Below are 27,546 nucleotides of genomic sequence, written 5' to 3'. Positions count from 1 at the left end.
TTTTATTACTCTTTAATAGATTTATAGTATTTTGTTTGTGTAAATTCACAACAGTTTCACAAGTGGCACTTTTTATTTTCATGACTGCATATCAATGTGGGAAGAAAATCATGTACACAGACATGTATGTGCACACATCACACATACTCACACGTGCTACACTCACACACACACACACACACACACACTCTCACACACACGCACACGCACACACTCAGACACACACTCACGCACACAGGCACACTTGCAGGCATGCTCACACAAATGCTCTTGCAGTTACAAGAGCACACAGGAAGTTGAGCTGTCAGCGCTGCTTACACTAGAAATGCAGCCGTTCATACCCAGCTGAAGTAGTGCAGGACCAGGGAGTCCCAGAGTAGAAGTAACGGAGAGAACAGATAGATAGGAGAGAGAGAGAGAGAGAGAGAGAGAGAGAGAGAGAGAGAGAGAGAGAGAGAGAGAGATATATATATATATATATATATATATAGAGAGAGAGGTGGAATATGGAGGAGGACATCAGCGTCAGGAAGAGGGGAATGTTGTACCTGCAACAGCAGAGGTTTGGCAAGGTAAGTCATAATGTCATACACACACACCCGAGGACATGGGCAATATTTTAGTTGTGTTGACTTAAGTGTGCACGGCATGTCACAACTTCCATGGCACTCAACAGAAAAGAACGAAGCAAATAAGCGTTTGCATAAAAACTGTAAACGTACCAATTTGATACATTTGCTATAATAGGATTCGGACATAAAATAAATGGATCCATTAACTCCTCTAGTGACTATTATTTCCTGGTGAATGAACTGTAGCTTCTTGTTGTTAAATACCTTGCTACACTGTACTTCGCAATATATAGATATACTGCAACAGTTTCAATGTTCAGTACAAAGTTATCATTGCATAGGGCCTGTCAACTGAGGTCATTCATCGATGATATTGATTATTTTATGTTGAATTGGAAAACTTGACAATGGCTTGAGTTGGCAGAGATGGCAGAGTCTTGAACAGGGCTCTAAATTAATCTCTACATTAATCGGCCAAATGCATGATTAAAATTCAGTTTGGCTGGTAGAGTAGAAAGCTTAGCCACTTTTACTGATGGTAAGTGTATGTTTGGATAGTGTGATTAACATCTACGAGCCAAATTTGGCTAGAGATTGAAAACAATCATTAATGAAAGTCATTCATAGCCCTGGTTTTGAATATGACATAGTTCACCCATCAGCTTCACTTCGTTGACTAGTGAATCATATGTAAAAGCCGCCGTTGTTCACTTGTATGTACTGGGTGTTGTTGTGTGAAAAGCTGTGTGAGCAACTTAATATCACCCCAAATGGAAACTTGTCAGATATAACTGGGCTGAGCTACCAAGACATGAGGAAAACCACCACTGCAACGACACACTGGCACCCGAGTGACAGTCATCCATGATTCATCATTCATTTACAGCCGTGGACTGTAACGAACAGCCGAATGACTGTAACGAGATGGTCTTGAAATCACAGGGTTGTAAAGTTTACTCTTACCACTCTTACCTCTTCGTACACCTCTATTCATGGCTGAAGTGCCCTTGAGAAAGGCACCTAACCCCATATTGCTGCAGGGACTGTAACCAATAGCCTGTAAATAGCCTAACTGTAAGTCGCTTTGGATAAAAGCATCAGCTAAGTGTAATGTAATCATAACTAATCATTAATAGTGTAGCCTCTAATTAATTAATCTAATTTAATCTACATTAATCTACATGAATTAATTATACCAACATCAACTAGCATCATGCTTAATTACATTACATTACATTACAGTACATTACATTAGCCTACCGGTATGACATTTGAGATTAGAACCCAGGTGAAAAAGTGGTTCAATTTAGTACAATAAAAGCACGACTGAAGTGTACTTAGTATGTTAAAAGCGCACTCACACTTTTTGTGCTAAGGAAAAGTATGTTTACAATATGCTTATTTAAAGTGTACTTAAAATTAGATGTAATTAAGTTGCTCTCAAAGAAAGTACACTTTGCGAACCATACTTCAAGTGCACTTAGAAGATGTTTGGCTGAAGTGTATTTAGAGGAATATACTAATAGTGTTCTAATAGTGAACTTACTAAAAGTGTATTTTTTAATAACATATTGCAATTGCACTTTTTTTAAGTGCACTTTGATTATACTTCACCCAAGTGACTTCGAAGTGTGATTTTCTATAGTGCGCTTTAAAGTAAATCGCTTTAACATATTGGAAGTATACTTTTTCTAAGTGCACCATGATTGTGCTTCATCCAAATATATTCAAAGTGTGCTTACACAACGTGCATTTACCCATCATGCATCATCATGCATGTACCATCATGCAATGCACTTCTTGGAGCTAAATTTCTCAAACAGAAAGCCATTTACCTCTAAGGAATATCTTTGGTTTGCATGAAAATATTACTCATTGTTATATTCTGCATTTATTGTAGGAGTTTTAACATTTTAAAGTGGTACACAAAAAATGGCCATGTTCCCACCGTCATTATGATGGTCACGTATATGTTCTGGTATATATAGACTCACACTTCCCAAGATATCACGGTGAGGTAAATTGGAACTAGTTGTTCAAACAAAGAATCAAGGATCACCATTCGTGATCAATTCAAATGATCAACTGCAGGAAGGTGGAACAAGAAGGAAGTAAAGTGAAATGTGTATCTGAAATCTCTGTAACAATGCAATGATTGTAAATGTCAGTCGTGCTAGGCATGCATACTGTATCACTACTGTAACATGTGGCTGTGTGTAATGTACAAGCTCTGAGAACCAGCATGGATTGTAGTATTACATTTATATTATTCGTTGTACTTGGGAGTGTACTGTAAATATACTTCAAGCATACCTGTTATATATTTACAATACTTAATATGATATACTTTTTACATACTTAAAATGTTCCAATGTAGTCCAAAGAAGCATGAAGTTAATATACTTTTATTGTACTTCTAGTAACAATAAAATGTTATAGAAGTGTACTCAAGCACACTATTAATGCCATACGAATGCATGAAAAGCGTGTTTGGAGCATACTTTCAAAAGTATGCTTGTAGTGCACTTAAAGTTGTCCAAAAGCGGTGCCAATTTAGCATCCTCAGTGTGCTGCAAGTGTGCTGAAGTACTGCTTTAGTAGTGCTTCAGCGCACTAATAGTGCAATGAAGCGCACTTTAAATCGCCGAAAATAGTACACTTTGTACTAAGTACGGTCAAAAAAAGTACACTTTAAGTATATGGGTTTTTCACCTGGGAAGAGTTGGCTTGGCAGTGACGGTGAAGGTGGTGGCAAGTTTTTTTTCTGAAGTCACTAGCTCTTTACACATTTACAGTAGGCCTATACAGTTTAAGGCATTCTCTTACCTCTAATATGAACTGTCTTGAAAAGAGCAATTTTTAAGAAAATTTTCATCACCTTGCTATATTTGTAATTCCATAGATGACTAAAACACAACAGTAGAAATGGATAATTGGAGGTTCTGTCAATATGGTGTTTTTCTGTTGGTCTGGTGTTTTCGTTCCCAGTGTTTTCATTTCTTAGATGGTTAATGGAAAGTTCTAAATAATCTTTTTCGGGTATATGTTTGGTCCTTATCAACTTGTTATTCACTTAAAACTGTACTTGAGTGGTGTTGTGAAAAGCTGTGATGTCCAATGGTGCAACTTATACCTCATACTTGTGAATGGAAACTTGTCACATAATGTATTTGGCGCCAGCAGAGTTACCAAAAGCATGAGGAATGCCGCCATTGCACTTTGTGTACTGAGCAGCCATGGCCTATTGGTTAAGGAGATGGGCTTGGGCTTTAGATCAGAGGGTTGGGTTGCAGGTTCATATCCAACCCTTCCACTCCCTATCTTGCTCCATTGCTGAGGTGTCCTTGAGGACAAGGCCACTAACCCCACACTGCTCCAGGGACTGTCACTAAAAGTGTCAGCTAAGCGTAATGTGTATGCATTTTGCTAATCATGATGAAGCTGTCATACGCAGAGGCGCATCTTGCCACCAGGCAAGGCAGGCAGCCGCTTGGGGCCCCCAAGTCCCTAGATCAGGGGTGTCAAACATACGGCCCGCGGGCCGCATCCGGCCCACCAGAGGGTAACATCCGGCCCGGATGTAAAAAAAATAACCAAAAAAAAAACATTTTTTTTTTTTTCTTTTTTTTACATTTTTTTTTTTTTTTACCGAAATGCGCAATTACGGCCCTCGGGGCAAAATCGAGACCTGCATGACATTAACCCTCTGTTAACCTGTATATATGTAATAAAGTGCACATCACACTTCTATTATAAATAGTACATTTGTACTGTAACAGGCATTTGATAAAGCTCATATATTATAGACCTCATATATAGAGATAAAATGTTAATACTTCTTATTCGTATTGTATTGGTATTGGTTGTAATTAAATAATAAATATAATTGGATTTGTATTGGTTCCTATTAAGCTCAAACTGGAAACGGGATGTTAGAATGCGTGAAAATGCAGGAAATTACATATAAGAAATGCAAAATTTTCTGGGGGTAAACCCCCCGACCCCCTGCCACCATGAACTGTCCCATATTTAATTAATTGACGGTTGCCAATGAATGAATGAAGTCAAGGAAATTTTGCATAGGATTATCAGTATTGCATTGCTTTCTACATATTCAACACACTTAAAACGTGATAGTACTGAACACTAAACCTCTGCTTTACGTTTTTTTTTTTTTTTGCGATGATGTTACTAATGCGGCCCGCTTGAGGTCCACATGGGTTGTATGCGGCCCCCGGACCAAAATGAGTTTGACACCCCTGCCCTAGATAGTGAATAACAGCCCACACTTTACCACAGTAGTGGTGATTTTGGTTCAAATGTTCATTGTTTTTAATTTTTGCTTGGGCCCCCACCTGACTCTAGAATCGCCTCTGGTCATATGAGACATAAAATATCAGATTCTGTACAGTCAGTCAGACATCCAGACAGATTGCTAACAACCGACATCATGACAGATGTGATACTTAATCAATTTTTATCAATGATTCACTCACCATCACCAAATATTTACTAAAATGATTTACCAATGTTAGCAGATGCAAAAATAAATAGGCCTACTTATAAGTCATAAGTATAGTTCTACGGAGATATCTGCTCTGGTGCTTGCTGGTGAGCATGGCCGTAACTACCATTGAGGACATAGAGGTCATGTCCTCAGGTTTTTTTTCAGAATTGTAAAATTAATTTATGATGAAAATCGATCTATGATCAACTGTGATAAATTCAGTCTGTATAGCACCCTTATTTATTCTCAACACAATGATTAATGAAAACGAACTGACTGAAGAGTTTGAAGCATTCTAAATGTACATTGTGAATACAGCACACAGTTTTTGTCCCCCCCTGTATTTGAAAATGTCTGGTTACGGCCCTGCTGGTGAGTGATGACATGTTCACGTCAGTGTTGGGTGTATATATAATGGATGCAGTATATTCAGCTATCATCACTCCTAAATCATCCAGTCCTAATCAGGTTGTGAAGTGAGGCGCCTGGGCCCCCCAAAAGACCCTCTCACAGCCCACCATACCTCAGATTTATTTTTTTCTTTCTTTCTTTTTTCTTTTTTAAGTTGACTGCTAACCCGCACCTCCCAACCACTGGTAGATGACCCGTGCCACACTTTCATATGTCCTGGCCGTCGTCACCTCCCTATATGAGTAATACTAGAATCTGACATGGGGGGACAAGGTAGTCGGTTGTCTTAGGCCCAGTGTTGGGGGGCCCATTCAGATGACATTGTCGTCTTGGGCACAGCCAAAGCTGTCAGTGTCCCTGTAATAATATAAGGAAGAATCCAGAGCAGTGAATACTTTTTAATTGATAACCCCTTAGAGGACAATGTTATACGGTAACTGTTCGGCTTGCCTCTGTAACGCTGCACTAGATCAGTCTTTGTTGTTTGCTTACAGCAGGTCATCTTGTAAGGTGAGAGCAAATGGCAACGTAGGCAGCATGTATCCTACATGTTTTCTAAAAGTCAGAAAAACAGACAAAGGGAGTACCTGCACAGTTAGGCAATTCATTTGGCCAAAGGGCCACTTTGGGTTTAGAATATTGACCAAAGGGCCGGATATCACAGTCAACTTGCCTGTGTTAATAATCGAAAATAATATGGCATAACTTGTTGACTATTTCATTCCTGCACATTATACAGTACAGTAATAGTCTACTATGGTAATGGTAAATCTCAAATCTGCAAGACCCTTGGGTAGGCATTTTAAGAATGCTATCACTTTGGATTCAAAGGTTATTCTTGTATAGGCTCTGCGGGCCATATGAAATGTCACAGCGGCTGACATGTGGCCCCCGGGCCTAAGTTTGCCCACATCTATCTTACAGAGTGGAAAGTAACACATCTAGTGCTGTTCCTTCTCTCTACGTGTTGAGTTAGCACTGTGCGCAGGGAGGGACATTTGCTGTAAACAGCCAGATATGATGATTTAAAAGCATTACAGTTTGAGGCGTCACTCTCAGACACTCAAAAACAATATAAAGTGCGTGTGAAGTAGGCTTGAGTACAGTATCTTCCTCTTTTTTTATGGAGATGTCATGGAAATAAGCCTTGGGGGCTTTTTGTGCTATCCTGACTTCTCTGTTTTTTTCTAATTAAGGGATGGTGTGATATGTATAGAGCTCCATCCCACGAGTTGTGAAAATCTAACTGTAAAAATGTCTAACTAGCTCTTGACGCTCTCTGCTCATGGCCGTTCCATAGTCATACAAATCAAATGCCACTAGTTACATTTTTATTTTACAACCACTCTTTCTCTTGTCACACTTTTCAAATCTGATTCTGATTTCAGGGATCTGTCGAGATGAGCAACCAAAAGGCTGTTAGCCCTAATTCTGACCTTAACGGCATTTTTTGCCCGATGGACTGTTGATGATTTTGGCCGGGTCCTCCCCTCAGTCTAGTGGTATCAGTAATCATGCTGCTACAGCTGACCTCTCTGAGTCAGATATACATATGCATTTTGGCTCTTGTTGGTCAAAAATAGATTGTCATGCTAGATGACTAAATATGTTTCATTGTCTCTCTCAATGCATGACGGACCGGTCTTTGCTGAAAATGCCCGGCCTGATTTTTTTGTCACTAGGGATGGGATATCGGTATCAGTGTATCGGTATCGGGTTCAGATATTAACATCGGATCGGATCCGAATTTTCCCAAAATATCGGAATTTTCCTGATGCATACATTGAGTCGGGTGCAATGTTAATTTGAAATCATAACACTTACACATTATTCAGGATGGGATTGTTACTTTTTTACTTGTTACTTTTTGCTTATTACCGGTAATTGGTTTCCTGTTCTTCTGACTCCCTTTTCTGACCAAATAGTCTGCTTGGGCCTAGCTCAAGTTGAAACCCATGCACTTATGTGATTTTGGTATTGGATCGGAGTAGTATCGGCAGGTATCCAAATTAAGCTATCGGGATCGGATCGGAAGTGAAAAAATGTGTATCGGTGCATCCCTAGGCCCGGCCTGACTACACCCACACCACTATGGCAGGGCAGGGCACAGGGCCTTTAGTATTGCATTGCGACTTGGTCATTGCCATTCTGGTAACAGCTCATTTATAACAGGGGCGCTGTCTTAAAGGGCCTCCAGGTACAGTAGGATTAAAAGTTTAATTGATCACGTTCTCGAGTCAGCCGACGCTTATGCGAGGCTTTAGTAAGTGAATGATGGCTCTCGTGATCACTTTCACGGTCTGCTGTCAGAAAACCCCACATGGCAGCGCGGTCCGAGGGAGTATCGTGGGAAACACTTACCTTTTGAAAACATAGCTTTACATACCGTATTCAGATTTGTATCAACTGCTGGCATTCCGGGATGAAAAACAAGCAAGTTTATTTGAACAGCATTTTTCAGACAGGTATGCCACGGGCACCAGGCAAATGATGTCATCCTACCTAGTGCCTCTTTAATTATGCAATCTAGGCACATTGAGCTACGGCAGACTTATATTTTTACCTGCTGTATTTTTCTGTCTTTGCGTAAAGAATAACATAGAGTCGTTCCCATTGTTCTCATTGATGATTCCTTGTCAGGGACTGTTTCCCCCAGCACTTTATTTTAAAGATGGCCACTTTGATAGCAAACACTTGACTACGTCCCCTAAAAAAAGATTAGATTGGCTTCACTCCATAGGCTACTTTTAGGAGGTTTCATATCACATTTAAGAAACTGCACAACAAAGCTTTCACAATTATGATAATCACATGCTACCGGCCAACCACCAACCATCCACCACTTTGACTAACAAAAAATATTCTGGGGGCAGAGACAACGTGTTGTGAGCATTAATCATACTAATCTCTATCTCTCTCTCTCTCTCCCTCTCCGCACACACACACACACACACACACACACACACACACACACACACACACACACACACACACACACACACACACACACACACACACACACACACACACACACACACACACACACACACACACACACACACACACACACACTCTTCCTCCTCTGGGTCTGCAGAAATGGAAGAAGGTGTGGACCATCCTGTACAAGGAGAGCAACTGCTCCATCTCCCGCCTGGAGTACTTTGAGTGCAAGGATGGCATGAGCACCCTGGAGAAGCCCAACAAGAAGCAGGACAGCAAGAAGGTACAATACGCACCTAGGACTAGGACTATACAGTAAATGTTGCAGTGTTAATTCAACACTAATAGAGTTCATTTCAACTCTCTAAGTGTTAAATGTGCACTGCATGAATTTACTGTGTAGGACCTTTTTAATACATTTTTTTTTACATATTACATATTACTTTTTCACATGTTTTATCTTTACTATTTGTATTTTTATTTTCCCCTCCCTCACGATTCCTGTGTTATTTGTGTCTTGAAATGTCCATGTGGGCATTTGTTTATTTGTGTATTTATGTAAGCTACTGGATACCTGAATTTCCCCCTGGGGATTAATAAAGTTACTACTCTACTACTACTCTACTGCATGTACACAGGACACAGAAGTGCTGTGTCAGAAATGTAAATATAAATTCAAAATAAATTTAAAGGGACACTGTGTGAGATGTTTTTGTTGTTTATTTCCAGAATTCATGCTGCCCATTCACTAATGTTACCTTTTTCATGAATACTTACCACCAGCATCAAATTCTAAGTATTCATTATGACTGGAAAAATTGCACTTTTCATACATGAAAAGGGGGATCTTCTCCATGGTCCGCCATTTTGAATTTCCAAAAATAGCAATTTTAGCTGCAAAAATGACTGTACTTGGACCATACTAGAAAATATTTGTTTATTACTTAGTAAACTTCCATGTAAAGATCAAATTTGGCAATAGGCAGCCCAGTTTCAATAAGCAGCATAGTTGCAGTACCTGTTTTGACCATTTCCTGCACAGTGTACCTTTAAAATAAGAATAATTAGTGTGCAACTGAATGCAAAATGTGACAGGTAGGCAATTATAACTGAGTCATACCCATTTTGTGACCCAGGTTCGAGTCCAGCAGCCTGGGTAGCTTTTCCCAGCCCTACCCCATCTCTCTCGCCCACTTTGTTGGTGTGCCCTCTCCACTTGCTAATATCGAATAAATGCACTAAAATCCTCCGAAAAATATGCTAAAAAACACCCCTCGCTTTCTGGAACACCGTCCGTCCCCTCAGGTGATTAAGCTGAGCGACTGCATCCGCGTGTCCGAGGTGGAGAAGATGGAGAGCTGCCCTCGCGACTGCGGGCCTTTCCTGGTGGAGACCACCGAGAAGCTCTTCGTCTTCGCCGCGGAGCACGCCGAGTTAGATGACTGGACTCAGAAGCTGTGTGAAACCGCCTTCCCGCCGGTGAGATGTATCCTTGTTATTGATCCTGGACTCTAAAGCCACTATCTACATATTCCAAAATGACCTAGTTTTCCTTCTCAAAATGCTCAAATTGGACACGTATATAACCTGGTCATCTGGGTTATGTGGCAGTGGATTGTAAGTTCTGAATCCGGGTGGCCCATCACTGCTGGCCCATTAGTCCGGTTTGCTTTTTGGAAGGCTTTTATGGACACAGTCTTATGTGGACTTGTTACTTGCCCACCAGGCCTGGTATTGTAATGGCCATGGTAAATGGTGTGCATTTATATAGGCCTAGTGCTTTTCCACTCCTTTGAGCACTCAAAGCACTTTACATTGAATGCCTCACATTCACCCATTCACACTTGGTTGGCAGTGGCTGCCTCGCAGGCTACCACCCTGCCATCAGGAGCAATTTGGGGTTAAGTATCTTGCTTAGGGACACATCCATGGGGTCAGACAGAGCGGGGCCAGTGTTGCCAGATGTGTCTGTCCAAATCCCGCCCAAAAGCTTCTCAAAAACCGCCAAAAAGGGGTTAAATTTCGCCCAAATTCAACTAATTACATTGACTTCTATGGGCTGAAAACGGCTGAAAAAAAAAAACGCCAAATGGCCAATTTTTCCCGTTTTACCCGCAGACGCTCACGCAAAGTAACCCAATTGGGTGGGCACCCGCCCAATCTGGCAACACTGAGCGGGGCTCCAACCTGGAAATTTCTGGTTGCCGAACGGCTCCTCTACCACCTGAGGCACCTCCGCCCCATGTCTGTCTGTCTGCCTGTGTTTCGGTATACAGTATGTGTTTGTCTGCCTGTAGTGTCTATGGGTCATCTGCAGGGGGCACCAAATGTCCCCACGTCTGTCTGTCTGCCTCTGTGTCGGTATACAGTGAGCATGATCTCGAAAAATTGCGTCTCATTTCTCACGCAAACCAACATCCAAGATTGCGTACATATTCCGACGCATTCCCTGCTGTCTAGAGCACATAGGTAACTTCTGATTGGTCTAGCTGTGCCGCGTGCCGCTGCGCCCTTCCCAAAACCATCCCTTACCCTAACCTGTCAGTACTGCCACGTTTCGGAGTTTTAAATTTGTGCCCTGACCAAAACTTTCCCTAACCCTTACCTGTCACGGACAGCTGCATGACCACTGCGCATGTGTCTCAAAGAGAATGCGTTGTCAATGCGACGCAATTTCAGTTTTTGGTTTGCGTGAGAAATGAGACGCAATTCGTTCGAGATCATGTTGATACAGTAGGCCTATGTGTTTGTCTGCCTGTAGTGTCTATGGGTCATCTGCAGGGGGCACCAAACACATAACATCATATGCAATCTAGTGCTGGCCAGTGAGCCAGGTTGTCATCTCTGATTGTTCTTGTTTCTTTAGTGCCATGCAGTGACTGGTATGCTGGTATCGTCAGTTGTGTCGTCAGTTGGATATCAGTTTGAATGAAGGGTTTGAATGGATGCAAGTTTTTACCTTGTTTTTGTTGTCCCAGACTGTGACTATCATATCGCAACAGAAAGCATATCACAGTCAATCTTTGGTTTAATGAGGGTTACACCAAAGACACTCCAACCACAATTACTGTTTGCAACATTGAGATGGGTGAGCTCAAAGAACACATTAACAATTAAAAGGTAGTCCCCTACCCCCTACCGACAACAAGTTGACCACAGCTCGGCGAAAAACAGGAAAATGGGGTAGAAGCGGTTTCCCTGACCGACGCTGAGATTTCGTCAAATTGCATAAGGTTTGTGTACAAATTTCCGAAATATAACTCTACATCCTTTAATTTGAACACTTGCTTTGTGCAATTAAGCAAGGAAGAGTTTATATTTTTACACCGTGTTGCAGAGAGATCGTGCTAAAACTGATGAGACATATAAGCACCATCCGGCGGTGGCAGGAAGTCAGCCATCAATGCATTTGCTCCATAGGGAAACTTACAAAGCACACCACGACGATCGTTTAACAAAACACACAAGTTGTTTTACTTCAAGACAAAGATATTGCCTTAAGAAACAGGTTTTACTTGCAATTTTGAAAATGTAATGCAAAATGTTGAAATTATGATCTCGTAAAAAATGCATTGAAGTGAATGGAGAAATGGTCCAATTGTAGTAATGGACCCATATATTCAAATTACACATCAAAAATGAATAATGATCTATATTACACTCATAAATAGGTTGTTGAGCATTCGATCAGCTATGTTTTTCCATAGATTTAAAAAAAAAAATACCCAACCAGGCTGTGGGAAATGTAAAATATGGTCCTGCTAAAACAAGGATAGGCTTAAAAAAATGGCAGGATCTCACTAAATATTTAAAGATAATCCTCAAATTAAATTGTCTGACAACTTTTTTAAATTAAAAAAAAGTTGTAAATGCATTAAAAGTCATTTTTCAATGGTCATGAAATTGGAATTTTCATTCATTAAAAGCCTGATGCATCATATATGATGCATTAAATATCTCAATGACCTTAACAAAATTTTGATTTTTTTTTTACATTTCTTATAAGGGACCAATATTGAAGCAAATTCCAAAAAATTAGAATTTTCTCTCATTGCTTTCATGGTTCAGGTTTCACAGGGTTATACAATATATCCTACCAAAGCACAGTTCCTATAGGCCTACCTAGACACTGTTAAATGTATGCCACAGACTAGACACCAGTGTGTACCACATTGGGCTATTGGCCCATCTTTTCTTTCAGCAGTACCAGTTGCAATTTTAAAATCGATCACTGTGTGACACTGCACAAGTTTTTCTGTCCTTCTTTTTTTCTAGGGAAATGACTCCATTGTGCAGTCGTGTCACTGAGTTCTGACCGAGTTTGACAGGATTGCCTATGGGGGGGGGTCAGAAGAACTGAAAGAAACAAGGGAGGATTCTCAGAAGCTTGCAATATTCTTAGAATGAATCCATAGCAGGACAAGTCTCAGAAACCCCACAGACAAACAAAAAAGAAAAGAAAAGAAAATTGAATTCCCATCACATGTACGACATCACAATCATCGAAGCGAGGGCCTGCATGGAATTCAGCCACCCGAGTGCTATGAAGAATCTTGAATGACCAGCCGAGTGGCAAGCTGGTGGAAACACGTTATTTATTAAGACTCCATTTGAAGTCACTCAGTCATTGACTCTTCATCAAAACACAAAAGGCAGGCTATTGACTTTGAGGCTTGAATAGACCTAATTGGTACCAAACAGTCTCAGTAAGAAGAAGTGACAAACTCTATCTCTCTTCCGTCTGTCTGTCTTTCTCTCTCTCTCTCTCTCTCTCTCTCTCTCTCTCTCTCTCTCTCTCTCTCTCTCCCCACATTCTGGGTTCTAGAGTAAATTATACAGTATATTATGCACAAGCAGATCACCCCCCATTAGGGAAGCAAATTATCGATGAATTCATTAATCATGAGTTGATAGTCTTATCGATCGACTTACGATTAATTGATTAATTAATTAAACACTGGCTTTTATTTGTATACAAGGCCATAGTTGGCCAGCTCCCCTTGTATATACTACTATTACTATCTTTTAGCAATCAAGGATATAACCTACGCTCAAGTAGCTACATTGTTTTAAATTAGGTAAAACTGCTTTTATTCATTGTGCCCCAACTCACTGGAATGAGCTTCAGAAATCTCTTAAGCTTGCTGTTTTTATGTCTGTAGCTGAGTTTAAAGAGGTATTCCACTATTTTGGGGCTTAATACCGTTGGCCAGGGTTTATATAGGTGGTGAAGTGTCTTATTTTTCATGTAAGCCGTTGTCTTGTTTTAAGACAAGTTAAAAGAGGGAGCATGTCGCTAAGCTAGTGAAAGTCAATGGATCCGTGTAGCATGTAGCAATGCTACATGGATGCATTGACTTTCACTAGCTTAGCGACATACTCCCTCTTTTAACTTGTCTTAAAACAAGACAACGGCTTACATGAAAAATAAGACACTTTACCACCTTTATAAACCCCAGCCAACGATTTTAACTGTATTAAGCCCCAAAATAGTGGCATACCCCTTTAAAGCCTATCTTAATAACACTTTTAAATCTGTCTGCACTTGCTTTTAATCTTGTAATCTCCTTTTAATCTTGTTTTATGTTTATTATTTTATGGTTTTTATTGTGTAATTTTATCTCTTCATCCATATTAATTTGTTCTGTTTTGTCTGTGTCCTGCCTGTAAATGTAAATGTAATGTGTGCTGCCGCCTTGGCCAGGGCTCACTTGTAAAAGAGAATTTTATGCTCAATGTGATTTTATTTCCCTGGTTAAATAAAGGTAAAATAAAATAAAATAAAATAAAATGAAAAGCTGCGTTTTCCCCCGAAATCGCAATGTTTCTCGGGAAAAAAACTACTAAATCCAAAAATTTGAATGAAAAATTGAGATAAAATACCACATTTAAATTAATTCTATTACAATTCTTTAATTGATTAATTGATTTACATATTCCCACTATTCACACCCCTCTTCACACACACTCTTCACATGCCCATTTCACCTGGGTCTCTTGTCAGTTGAATTGACGATTAATTGTGATTAATGTTTTTTAATCGATTAATGCATTGATCGATTAAAGTCGATTAATCGATTAATCGCTTGCATCCCTAACCCCCATATAATATCATTACATTTCAGACTCCTTTGGGTCCCTTCTTGTACTTGGGCTCCTACTTAGTGACTTGCCAGACTAAGCTGTGTGTTTCACTGATAAGCAGACAAGTTGACCTTAGACCTTCCTCTGCTTTGTGTGAGCTACAATAGCCCAAGGTGATACCCAGGTGATTTTTTTTTGGATTAATATACCGGCTGTTCGAGTGTTAATGAGCAGATAAGACTTCTACTTCAAGGTCAGAGAAAGGATATAGCTTGCAGTGATGAATGTTTTTGTATGGAATAGAAATTGTGGTATCAATCTCCATGGTTTTGTACTGTCTAGGCCTACATTTTTGTGTTGTATTGGTGTTATTCACAGAGGTTTTGTTGGATTTCTTCATTGCAATAGCCTACTATCGCCAGCTGTAAAAATTGTCACCCATATGTTGGATTTTAGACGGTTTAAATGTTACATTTCGAATCTGGACTCTTCAGTGCTCATTATATGTGATCTTGGGAGGTCTGTGAATAGTAGAAATAGCAAAGATGACAGTCAAAAGCTTGTGTCATGATATGGACATTTTAATCACTATGCCAATGTCTCGGTACCAACCCAAGAACAACTGAAACTGTAAAACTGTAACTTTAACGATCGCCCTGCATTGATGACTTTGCAGGTGCCCCTGTCACCCTTCTCTCTGTTACCCTTCACCTTGTGGTATGGTGTCTGTGATGCTGCTGTCTTGTTAAACACAAGCATCTTGTATGTTGTTTACTTACTAGTGCAGTCGAAGTTCACTCTATGGTGCTTTATAGTGTCCTTCACACAATAAACACAAAAGAGAACAATTTTATATCGTGTCTGGTTGAATATCCTTGGCTAGATAGTTACAAATGGCACCCAAACTAGGATTGGCGACAAATGTATTGTCTGAGAGCTTGCTGACTGCCAGAAGCTAATAGCATAGATAGCCACGGAAACATTGCATTTAACTTGTGGATCAGTTGACAGATCAGTGTAGAGACACTAAAACATCAGGGATTATTGGGTTTTGTCATCGAGGTTGGACTAAATTACTTTCTGGATATGCTGGGATCCAGGGCCGGTTTTTAGCATAGGCCGGCTAGGCGGTCGCCTAGAGCGCCATGTGAAGAAGGGGCGCCGAAATGGCGCTCTCCTATGCGTAATTTTGCAATATGAAGTTTTTTTTATGAAGTCGCAATCAACAAAGAGTGGCGAAAGCGCTCCTCACGGCAAAGCGCCCCTCAGCCAATAGTAATATCTCTTCCAACTGTCTCTGGGAAGTCTGTGAACCAATAAACAGACAGTTCTGAGAAAGGGGGCGGGACGAGTGACAGCGTGCGGTCTATTTTGAATTTGGAGACTCACTCGAGAGACAGAGGGGGCAAGCGCAAACAGTAGTGCTGCTCTGCTGGATGGAGATTATTATGTTCTCATTAAACCACTCATTGCATGATGCAGGAGTTTCAGAGGGTGTTTTGGAACTATGTGATTTAATCAGCAACCGTTTGTGATTATGGAAAGCCTAATAGTTTTGAGGTTACTATTTGGAATTAGAGAGAAAAAGAGCTTTGTTTTTGATCAGAGAAATCGCTAGTTAGCATGCTAACATTAGCCAAGTATGCCAAGCAATGAAATCCAGTAAAGTAGCTGTTAGTAGCCTACTCACTACTCACTAACACCCACCTGATATCATAATACTTGCTTAGGTTGACAAGCAATGTAAAGTAAGACTGGTGCAATGTTTAAAACAATTTTAGCTGCCATATCTCCTTCCATCCACATGAATTACCTGCTTGTTGTAAGCTTAAAAAACATTAATTTCCAGACCAGAATGACATAGCCTACATTAATCATGTAACAGAACCATGCACAGCAGACAAGTGAGGCTATTTACTATATTTTGTATATTATGAAATTCAATAGCGTGACAGCTCTTCTCCCTTTCTCTCACCCTGTCCCTCCAAACACATAGATAGCCCCTTCTCATTCTCCTACTCACAAATGCACCACTATTTCCAGTCCAGAAATGAAATTGGTTTGGAAGACAGCACAAATGTGTAGCTTATTAAAATTGTTATGCTGCCATGCTTTGTGATGCTGTAGATAGTGTAGATCAATGCAGACCTCCTTGGTAGGCTTATTGTCTACACATGCATTTTACATGCAAATGTACTGTATCACTCTCCTGGCATTTCAATTTCACGTTACAATTCAAACACATTGATAACCTCCCTCTCATCTGGGGTTGGGGGCCCCACCACCATCACATCCAACCAGGGCTTTGAACCGGTTCAAGGAACGAAAACGAAAACCGGGAACTTTTTGTATTTTACAGGGAACAGAAACGAAACCGTAAACGTTATCATTTTTTATGTTCTGGAACGGGAACACTTATTTAAAAATAATGGTAACCGGTTAATACCATTCCTCAAACTAAAAAAAAAAGTTATTATTTTCCTGCACACGTTACCATGACGGCTGATGTTCACGTCCTGTGTGACATCAGACATTCTCTGAGTGAATGGAGAGAGAGCGGTGGATTACAAAGTCTTATCTGAATCTTAAAGCTAAATCTTAAATAAGAGAAGCCACTGTCATACAAAAGGGCAGAGTTTCCATTGCATCATTGTAAGACATTGCAGAGAAGCGCATGTAAAGCGCACCGAGAATGTTCGGCGTTATTGGGCATCCATGGCCGCTTGAAATATGCACAAACTCACAATGTCCATCATAGCGTTCCCCGTGACCCAAGTCAGCGTGGAGCGCGCATTTTCATCATTGAGGTTTATTCTCCGCTTAGGTCATCCCTGAATGACAAAATTCTGGAGGATATTCTTTTCATCCGCTTGAATAAACAGTTTGGAATGTAGGCTGACTCATTTGCACTTCCGTCTTTCTTGGATAATTAACGTCAGTTAGGCCTATGGGGAGTAATCAGCTGACAGGAACGAAATTAACCGTTCCGGGAACAATATTTTTTTGTTCTAACCGGTTCGGGAACGTCAATTTATTGGTGGAACCCATAACCGGAAACGTTATAATTCCGTTTCTGTTCGGAACGGAACGTTTGGAAAAAAATAACGGTTCAAAGCCCTGCATCCAACACACCACACAGTGAAGCTACTTTCATGCGACTCAATCTGATGTGTTGGTCGCCTGTCAAAAAAAAACACAAATCCATTTGATGAAAAACGGTTATTGTTCTTGATGCTATTTAGTTAAGCTTACTAAGGATATTAGTCTTGTGTTCTGTGAGGTATAAGAAAGATTTTTTTTTCTTTCAAAGGTAGGGGGTGGGGGGGTCGGGGGGTGGTTTTTTTTTTGGGGGGGGGGCGCCAGAAATCAAACTCGCCTAGGGCACCAAATAAGCCAGAACCGGCCCTGCTGGGATCCCAGAATCCATATTCTGGGATATGCTTCACCTTCTGCGTGTGACTGAAGACCACTTTCGTATGTGCAAGTACAATACTTGTGCAGGGACAGAGACCACAAAGTTTGCTGTGAAGTTCTGTAAGTGAATGCATGCTCTTGACTGGCCAGTCTAGTAGGACAGAGGAGGTGTCAGGTCAGGATAAGGACAACACACAATGGAGCGGAACAAGTGCCTACCCGTTTCATATCAATATAGCCTACCAACTGGCCCCTCTTCAAACATGTGACATTCTGAATCAGTGCATGTTTCATAAAAGCCTCAACATCTCTGTTTCTTGCTGATTGCGGTGGATCCCCACCTTGGTTTAACTTGGGCTATCTTGGCAATAAAAATTCCAAGAGACACCCACTAAGAGGGTTAAGTCTCACCTGTCAAACAAAACATAATATGTTTTAGTGGCCCTGTCACGTAATATGTTGTGCCTCTACAAAAACGTCAATAATGGATTAGAACGCCGCTGTTCAACGACATCATTCTATAGACACATCCGGTACTCAATGTGTTAACATCCAGGATTGGGTGCACACTTTGCCTACTTTTGTAGGCACACAGTTACCTCGAACCCAGAGCTTTGATAACAATTATGGCAATTATCTAGCCTCGCGCACCATCCTACGTACTTCCGCCAAGAGACTCTGCTCCGCACTACGTCTGGTAGTCTACCTGTTTTCTGTGGAGCGATGTTGAGTGGCAGGATTTGGCCGATGTCCTGACAAACGGTCCTATGTTGTAATTTTATCCTACGGTAGGATGTTCTGTCAGACATGTCTGTTCAACAACTTATCCTGATTTTTCAGAAAATTTCCTTCCCACTTCCTGCAATCGCGTCAGATCAAACAACCTCCAGACCATGAATACGAAATGAAATGGTATTATGGGATGGTCAGGACCAGGCTAGCAATTATCTTCCATGACATGCTCATCACTACTTTGTTACACTAGTTGATGTTTTTGACTTACAGTTACTCTAGGCACAGGTTATTGGCTATAGTCTCTTGAGCAATGGGGGGGAAGTGCTCTGAGCAAAGATACTTCAGTCACAGTATCGTGGGATTTGAACCTGTCACCCTCTAAATCTAAGGCCGACTCCACAAACCATTACTCCACAACTGCCCCAGTAACCGGTATTGTGTGTGTGTGTGTGTGTGCGTGAATGTGCGTGTTCGTGTGTCTTTACAGATGAACCGAGCCGAGCGAGGTGCCGGGCCCAGACGCGGAAGCCTTCCCAAGGTCCAGGCAGACACAGAGGGGGTCAGCATGGATAATAACAGCCTGTATGCCGACAGGGAAATTGGTAAGCCTTCTTATTATTTTACTTCAGCTTAGTTTTGTTTTTTGAGCTTTTGAGCCTTTATTGGGACAGGAGGAGAGTGAGGATAGAGGCAGGAAATGAGGGGAGACAGATAGAGTAACCGCACGAATAGACCAGGCGCGATGCGATTCAAGCGACAGAGTGCAGCAGCAAGCGATACGAGCGATTGAAGAGACTAGAATATGTCCGTACAGGCAGAAGGCAAAGCATTCAAGCATTCCCATTGGCTGTGGTCACTGACCTCTATACAGTCATTGGCTGTCGCGGCTTGTCGCCGAACCGCGTCATAGAAAGTTGAAAGGATTTCAACTTCAAACTGTCGCGCTCGTCGCGCAAATCGCTCTAGTCTCCAGGCTTGTACAAAATTCCGAATGGAAAGAATTTCAATCCAAAATAATGCCATAATACGAACACTAGGTGGTGCCATTACCTTGAATATCTTTGAATTTAATCTACACCACCCATTGAAAGTACATACAACACCACCACCTAGTGTTCGTATTATGGCATTACTTTGAATTGAAATTCTTTCCATTCAGAATTTCGTACAAGCCTGCTAGTCTCCAGAATTACTTTTGTCGCGCGACTCAATACAAAGTCAATTACTTCCGTCGCTCGCCTCGCTCTTGTCGCGGTAGGTGTATTTCTGCGGTAAGGATTGGGACATGAGCCATGGTGGACTTGAACCTGGGAATCCATGGGCATGCAAGGTCATTCATGGATGGAAGAACTTGGAACGCTGGACCATATCAGTCGTGGTAGGCCTTTGTAACAAAGTACACTGTAATACATTGCATACCAGTTAGACTTAAAAACTGCCTGAGGTTTCTAAGTCAACTTGAGACTCTGATTTCAGAGTTGACACAAATATAAGCCTTACAGTTTTACAGTGTACACGTAGATGTAGTACATGCACATCCAACAGGTCAAAGTCTGAGTATAAATGACTCGGTTGGAGTTTCCCTATCAAGTTGGTATACCTCACATGCTCGTCGTGTTACCCTGTGTACAGGAGACCATGGGGCAATAATCTCAGTGGTACTGTAAACAAATGACTTTTAGCCTATGAGAAGTTGAGTCAATGTTTCACTAACAAGTTACAGTAAACAATAGAAGCAGAGATATGCTACAAAAGTAATAAAATGTCCACTAATGTGTTTGTTGATTGGATGAGCAGACACAGTCCACCATTTTTGTTCATCTTACTCACTGTAGATCTTAGGGAGAAGTCAGACCAAAAGTGAATGGGGCAATGGCGCCAATGTTGGCCCCGATGTTTCCATCATGTCTAGAGCATTGTGCATTTTCACACCAGACAGTCCGCATGAGCGGTTTGTTCACAGCCAGCCCTGTCCAAAATTCCATCACAAGCCTGTGTTGGTGTAGTAGGACTCATCTCTTTCCATGCATCTCCGCTGACGCCGGCGGAAAATGCTTCCGTACTGCTTTCGTACCGCTGGAAAATGGAATGTTGGTGTGAACTTCACCTTATACTCTCTGCTCTAAGTATCCAGAATTCAGTATTTAATTATGTTTTATCTTTGAGCTGTGTACCAAAGTGCAAGCAGGGACTGTGCTTTTCTTCTCTTTCGGAAATGACGTTCAAAGTGGTTAACATTAAGCGGTGTTCTGTGCTCTGTGCTGTCTAAAATGTCACTTAGACCACAATTTACATATTTCACGACTCTGTCTGAAGACACCTGAAGCACATGCCACCTGTTATTCACATGTCAGGGAAGGGTTGTATTTTCTTTTCGATCTTTCTTTCTTTCTTTCTTTCTTTCTTTCTTTCTTTCTTTCTTTCTTTCTTTCTTTCTTTGGTGGCCAGTTAAGCAGAAGATAACGCATGCACGTCCACCAGTGGAACGCTGAAATAGTAATTGCAAAACCATAGTACTACACTATTACGCCATTAAGGGCCTTAATACATTAGGACTTGGTCATTGCCATTCTGCTAGCAGCACATGTATACCAGGAGCCTTGTCTTAGAAGCTGTTAGCATGTACTGTATATGGATGTTTTTGAAAACTCGTTTACAATTAAGAAATTTCTTAGGAATCTCATTTCAAAACTAAAAAAAAAATTAGGGGACACTGGTGTTTTTAAGTAGTAGTAGTTTTAAGTAGAACGTTTTAGTACTATACAGTGTTCCAGGTGCTTGTCTAGTTAGTTATTTCTATGAAATACTATCGCCTTAATCTAATTCAGGACTTTTATTACTGTGTGTGTGTGTGTGTGTGTGTGTGTGTGTGTGTGTGTGTGTGTGTGTGTGTGTGTGTGTGTGTGTGTGTGTGTGTGTGTGCGTGCGTGTGTGTGTGTGTGTGTGGTATTTCATGTTCAGCCGATGGAACAGAGTGTTGTGTACCTCATCACCAGCACCAACACACTAATACACACACACATGCACACATGCACACACACAAGCACGCACAGAGACACACACACGCAGAGACACACACACGCAGGATGAATTAATAATAGATGTATGGTAGATAAAAGACATATAGATTATATAGGCTACTAATACAGTATATTACAACAATAGCATTGTATATTAGTTTATATACAAACATAATATATAATATAATACACAATATAATATAATATATATAATACTGTAATAGAAGAAGACTGAAAATAGAATAGTTAACAACAATATAATTACAACAATATAGTCTTATCAATATAGTTTTGGAGCAGCATAAAAGTAAGAGAACAGAAACTATATGAAATTTACAATTGACAAAATGTTGCACCCTGAACCCAAAGCTTGCTGGACAATTCTGTTGCAGGTATGGAGCCTAGTAAGAAAGTTTTAGAGAACTGTCACTAAAGCATGCACACAAAAAGACGTGAACACAGACACATGCATGTACACATGCACACACACACAGCACGAACGCACTCTATTTCTATTTCTTCTTTTTTTGTGAGAGTATGTCAATACACTCTGAAATGGCGATGTCTGTTTCACTGACAAGGTTGAAAAGGGCCACATGAAAAGCTGTGGGATTAGTTTCTTTGTTACTTTTGATCTTTTTCACCCCAATTCAAGCTTTGTGCATTCAAGTAGCCTACTTTCCTATATTTGAAGGTTTGGTTTTTACACTGTGAACGCTCATGTTGCAGTCATCCATTCCTGCAATAATCTATGAGTTTCATCAATTTCACAACCAGTGCAATGCACCATTCTGCCCAAAATGTTACTATCAAGCTACTGTAAGTAAGCTTCACATACAGTAGGCTATACACCACATCTGATTACATCGAAATAAAAGTCTTAGGCACGCCTCAGACAGACCACATCAGAGGGTGCTTGGTTAAGGCAATTTTGTGAATTAAACCTTTGTGTTGCTGAATCCTGAACATCCCTCTTCTGAGCAGTAGCGACTTAGAAGACACCGTCAGGCTGTCAGTGAAGCCACTCATATGTGTAGCCTTAGTTTCAGTTATCAGGCAAGAAACTTATCACATCCTAAACTTTACCTTCCTCGGCTCTAGGTTCATACCCGTACACTGTAAAACATTGCATCCAGTTAAACGTAAAAAGTAAGTTCCCCTGTTGCAAGGCTTTCTCAAGTTGACTTAACTTGCAAACTTAAGGCAGCAGGGCAACTTACTTTTTACGGTTAACTGCCTGCATTGTTATACAGTGTATGCAGTGATGGGCTATCTGGAATTAGAGGCTACAACCCATTGTCACATTTTACAAATGACCTGGATTTACCTGTCCAATTCAACCAGGTGATTGCCTAATTTGACAGGTATATCCAATTAGAATATGTGGCACTGAATTGTAGCTCTGAATACAGGTTGTCCATCACTGTATTCATGCTAGGCTACTACTGACGAATGTGAGTACATTCTGTTCTGTTGTCTGCTGTTAGTATTACACAATTCAATATGAATAATCTAAAGGGTGTGTGCCATAAAACCTCATGATTGAATCTTTTTGCATTATTGCTTGTTGCTACAGGAATTTGCAGGATGTACAGTATAGCGAAAAGAGTTGTGAGAGCAATTTCTTCTGCTGCGTTTGCATTGAAAAGGGAAGTTTACTGTAAGTAGACTGTGGTAATGTCACTGAAGTGCGGAGGTTTAGAGCCAAAGAGATGTTTTTAAAAAGGCTACCATGTTATTTTTTTGTCACAACGGTCACCACAGTCAGTGGTGTGTCGTCTACAGAGCGCCGGCCTCAGGGGCGTAGCTACGGGGAGCGCGAGCAGGGCATTTGCCACTGGTCCCAGGGCCCTCCTGAATTCATGCTGGGGACCCTTGTCAGGCCGTATGGGGGGGCCCTACAAGTGTTTTTCTCTGGGGCCCTGTGTTCTGCCACTGGCCAACCTGCTCTATGTCGTTGTGCTTTAGCTCAAAGCGCTGCCTGTTACTTACTTTGTCTTGTAGTGACCTACATTACATACTGTGGCCAGCAATCACACAACGAGACACCTTGTGGGTTTCCACTGTGCTATACGAAGACAAACTCTTGAATGAGAGTCGCACAACACAGAACAGCAAGGGGACTACTGTAAGCGTGGCTTATTTAAAAACAGCTACAGTACAGCGAGTTAATTGAATGAGGAGGCCTACGATGTTAATCACGTATTTATGTAGGCTACTGAACTAAATGGGTGTCATGACCGCATTAGCAAAGGTCTTTGTACAGGTAGCATTGCACTGCACCACAGTCACACCCTTCAAAAGAATGACATACAAACCCCAACTCCGATGAAGTTGGGACGTTTGGTAAACAGTGAATAAAATCAAACCATCATTTTCAAAACATTCAATCTATTCATTAGATGGAGAATAGTGAAAAGACAACATATTAAGTGTTAAAACCGAGAAAAAATATTGTTTTGGGGGACATATGTACTCATTTCTAATTTGATAAATCCAACATGTCTCAAAAGAGTTGGGACGGGGATCAGTGAAATTTAGTAAACATCCAAATAAGATAAAACAACAAAGAAGAACATTTCAAAATGAATTGTACTGACGGACAATATAGGTGTCCAGGTATAAGATCATCACAGAGAGGCTGAGTCACTCAGAATTAAAGATGCAAAGGGAATAATTACCATAGTTATTACATACATTTTTGAATTCCCTTTGATTTAGCACGATTGAGTGTATATAAGACATATTTTTGTTAATAAAATCATTGTATAGGTTCATGACATCATGAAATATATATTGGCTGTAGTCTCACTCTAGCACTCCAGGAATTAGAGCTATTGAAAATTGACCATATTAAGAATGCTTAATGCATGAAAATGATACAGGGGTGTAACATTCTCCTAAGCACCTAAGCTCACTTGAAATAGACCCAGAAGACATGGGAAACTGTCCTTTGCTTACAGAAGTCAGCAGAAGTTGTAGAAGTCCATTCTTTTTGACAATAATAGAGCATTGCACATCCTGTGCTACAGTAAAAATGGACCATCCAACTTGTGTTAGTGCTAGCTTCAAAAGTCAGCCTCCATGATGGCATGCGGGTGCAGTAGTGCATTGGTTAAGATGTTCTCACTCATCTGTAGAGTTAAATACAGTGCTGAATGGTATAAATGGGGTTTAAACAGCATGAAAAGCCACTCATGCATTATATTTTGAAGGGGGATCTTTGATTACTGCCACATAGTAAGGTCAAATTGCATTCACTATGTTTTAACAGTCATAAGGACCAGAAGGTGATAGAATGGTGGGTTTTTGGTCAAGACCTGTCACACTGTAAGCACTACAGAAAGGAAAACATTACAAAACATGACAAGGAATACACTCACCATTTAAGCTGGTGAAATCATGTCCAATATATGAATTAACACAGTTTTTTTTAATATAAAATCATCTCATCAGTTAATGTTTAACAGTTAAGTGTTGTTTTTTGTTTTGTTTTTAGTCTTCCTTGACCTTTGCTGCCTTTCATTGTCCCCGTCCCAACTCTTTTGAGACGTGTTGGATTTCTCAAAATAGAAATGAGTACATATGTCCCCCAAAACAATCTTTTTTCTCGGTTTTAACACTTAATGTGCTGTCTTTTCACTATTCTCCATCTAATGAATAGATTGAATGTTTTGAAAATGATAGCATTTTAATTTTATTCACTGTTTACCAAACGTCCCAACTTCATCGGAGTTGGGGTTTGTATATAGACTACTGTTAAACCTCTCTATGGGTCATTTTACCGCGACCTACTTAAAGCTGTATTTCAGTGGTTCTCAAACTGTGGGCCCACTGGCTTTTTCTAAAAAAATCTAAATGATATTTCTGTGTGTTGCTGTTGGTTATTTATGTGAGTTGTATAGTGTATTGGGTCGGAGGTGGGCCCCAAAATTAGTGAACGTTTAAAATGGGCCCCAAGTTGGAAAAGGTCGGCAAACCCATGCTCTATTTGTTTCACTTCTGTACAATTTCCAACACAAGAGGAATTAGGAAAGTTTTGTGTACCCTGCATCATATAGTACTTAAGAAGTGTGCAAGTAGGAAAGTGAAATTTGAGTTTCAGTACTTAATTTGCCATGCAACCAGAGGTGAATAAAGTACAAGTAGAATGAAAATCATGGTGTGAAGAAAACACTGGTACATGATATACTATAGTTGTTACAGTACACCAATCATTACATTGTTCCAGATGAGGGGTTTTGCTTTTCTGTTACATCTATTTACTATTCAAATCCGCATGTGACTGCTGTACGTGGCTTGAATGCTTTAACTTCATTGTGGTCATTCGCAGAAGACTAAAAGCACATACCCAATATGAAAGCACGGGCAGCCATGGTGTAAATACCGGTAAGTAAGTTGCCCTGCTGCCTTAATGTAGGTTACCTCAACTTGAGACTTAACTCAAATCGAGGATTTCTGAAGTTGAGTTAACTTACAAACTAAAGGCAGAAGGGCAGCTTACTTTTTTTACATTTACGTAATTGGCTGCAATGTTTATCAGTGTAGTGGAGTTAGGAGTTGGTCTTGGGGTCAGAGGGTTACATCGTCCAATCCCATACCCAGTGGTGGACAAAGTAAAAGTAAAAGTAAAAAAAAGAAACAGTTTCTTTCCAACACAGGTAACTTATCTGAGTAAAAAGTAGACCAATGTACTTGTCTTACGATAAGCTGATTCTGCACAGGTTGGGTTGAGTTTGTGGTGGGTCCTTGTTAGGTGTTTAATGTTTTTCGGTAATGACACAGTCTATCTCAATAGGTAGGTACAATGGAGTAAACGGTGTAACAGCTATGTAATATCATGTGCTACTGTTGTAATTACACCACAAAAGTACTTTTACTTTTACTTTGTCCAATCCCATACCAGTAGGAAGAATGAGACTGGTCCACTACAGCTTCATCCAGCTGTGGGCTTCCTTCAGTACAAGTGTATCAGAGGCCCCGCTCAACTTCTGTAAATAAACGACTTTAGGTGTGCTAAAAAGTTCCAAACTTAAAGATACACTGTGTGATATTTTTAGTTGTTTATTTCCAGAATTCTTGCTTCCCATTCACAGATGTTACCTTTTTCACAAATACTTACCACCACCATCAAATTCTAAGTAGCCTATTCATTATGACTGGGAAAATTGCATTTTTCATACATGAAAAGGGGGATCTTCTCCATGGTCCGCCATTTTGAATTTCCAAAAATAGCCATTTTAAGCTGCAAAAATGACTCTACTTGGACCATTGTCCAAATTGTTTATTACTTAGTAAACTTTCATGTAGATCAAATTTGGTGATAGCCAACCCAGTCTCAATGAGCAGCATGGTTGCAGTACCTTTTTTGACCATTTCCTGCACAGTGTCCCTTTAAAGGAAAAGTCAGTTTTCATTATTTATATATCAATTACCAGCATGTCCACAAGCAGACACATTTCGGCCCTTAAGCCATCATCAGTGCGTGCGTAGTACTATGACCAAAGGAAAGGGAGCATCTTATCACTGGGGGGTGAGAGGTCACTGAGTGGGCAGAAACGCGTCTGCTTGTGGACATGGTGATAATTGATAAACAAATACTAAGACTCAGCTCATGAGTGCGGATTTTCCCCTTCCTCCTTCAGCACAACAACTAACCTCACAGTATTTCAGGGACCGCATCTAAATCAGTGGTTCTCAACCTTTTTTTGAAGAGATGCCCCCTAATCTAATCATAGGCCTGCCAGCGACCCCCCGACCTAATTATCAGCATGACAATGCCACCCCATTGATTATTATGCTGTATGGCTTTATAGCTTTCCAGAATTATGAGAGAGCTATCATTTTGAATGGACCTTTCCAA

At 40.5% G+C, this 27,546-nt stretch overlaps 1 protein-coding gene across 2 annotated transcripts in view; it reads left to right on the top strand.

The window, feature by feature from the left end:
- The first annotated feature begins 497 nt into the window (after positions 1-497).
- The window catches only part of dok2 (docking protein 2), a 44,477-nt gene continuing 17,428 nt past the window's right edge, over positions 498-27,546 (top strand). For both annotated transcript variants that reach the window (XM_063194739.1, XM_063194738.1), the window contains exons 1-4: positions 498-572; positions 8,585-8,713; positions 9,736-9,909; positions 19,151-19,265. In XM_063194739.1, the coding sequence (XP_063050809.1) occupies positions 507-572; positions 8,585-8,713; positions 9,736-9,909; positions 19,151-19,265 (484 nt within the window). In that variant the 5' untranslated portion in view covers positions 498-506. The remainder of the gene's footprint in view (positions 573-8,584; positions 8,714-9,735; positions 9,910-19,150; positions 19,266-27,546) is intronic.

This window comes from Engraulis encrasicolus, chromosome 3 (genome assembly GCF_034702125.1).
Source record: "Engraulis encrasicolus isolate BLACKSEA-1 chromosome 3, IST_EnEncr_1.0, whole genome shotgun sequence".
Lineage (NCBI taxonomy): Eukaryota > Metazoa > Chordata > Actinopteri > Clupeiformes > Engraulidae > Engraulis > Engraulis encrasicolus.
This window is presented reverse-complemented; position numbering and strand designations above follow the sequence as displayed.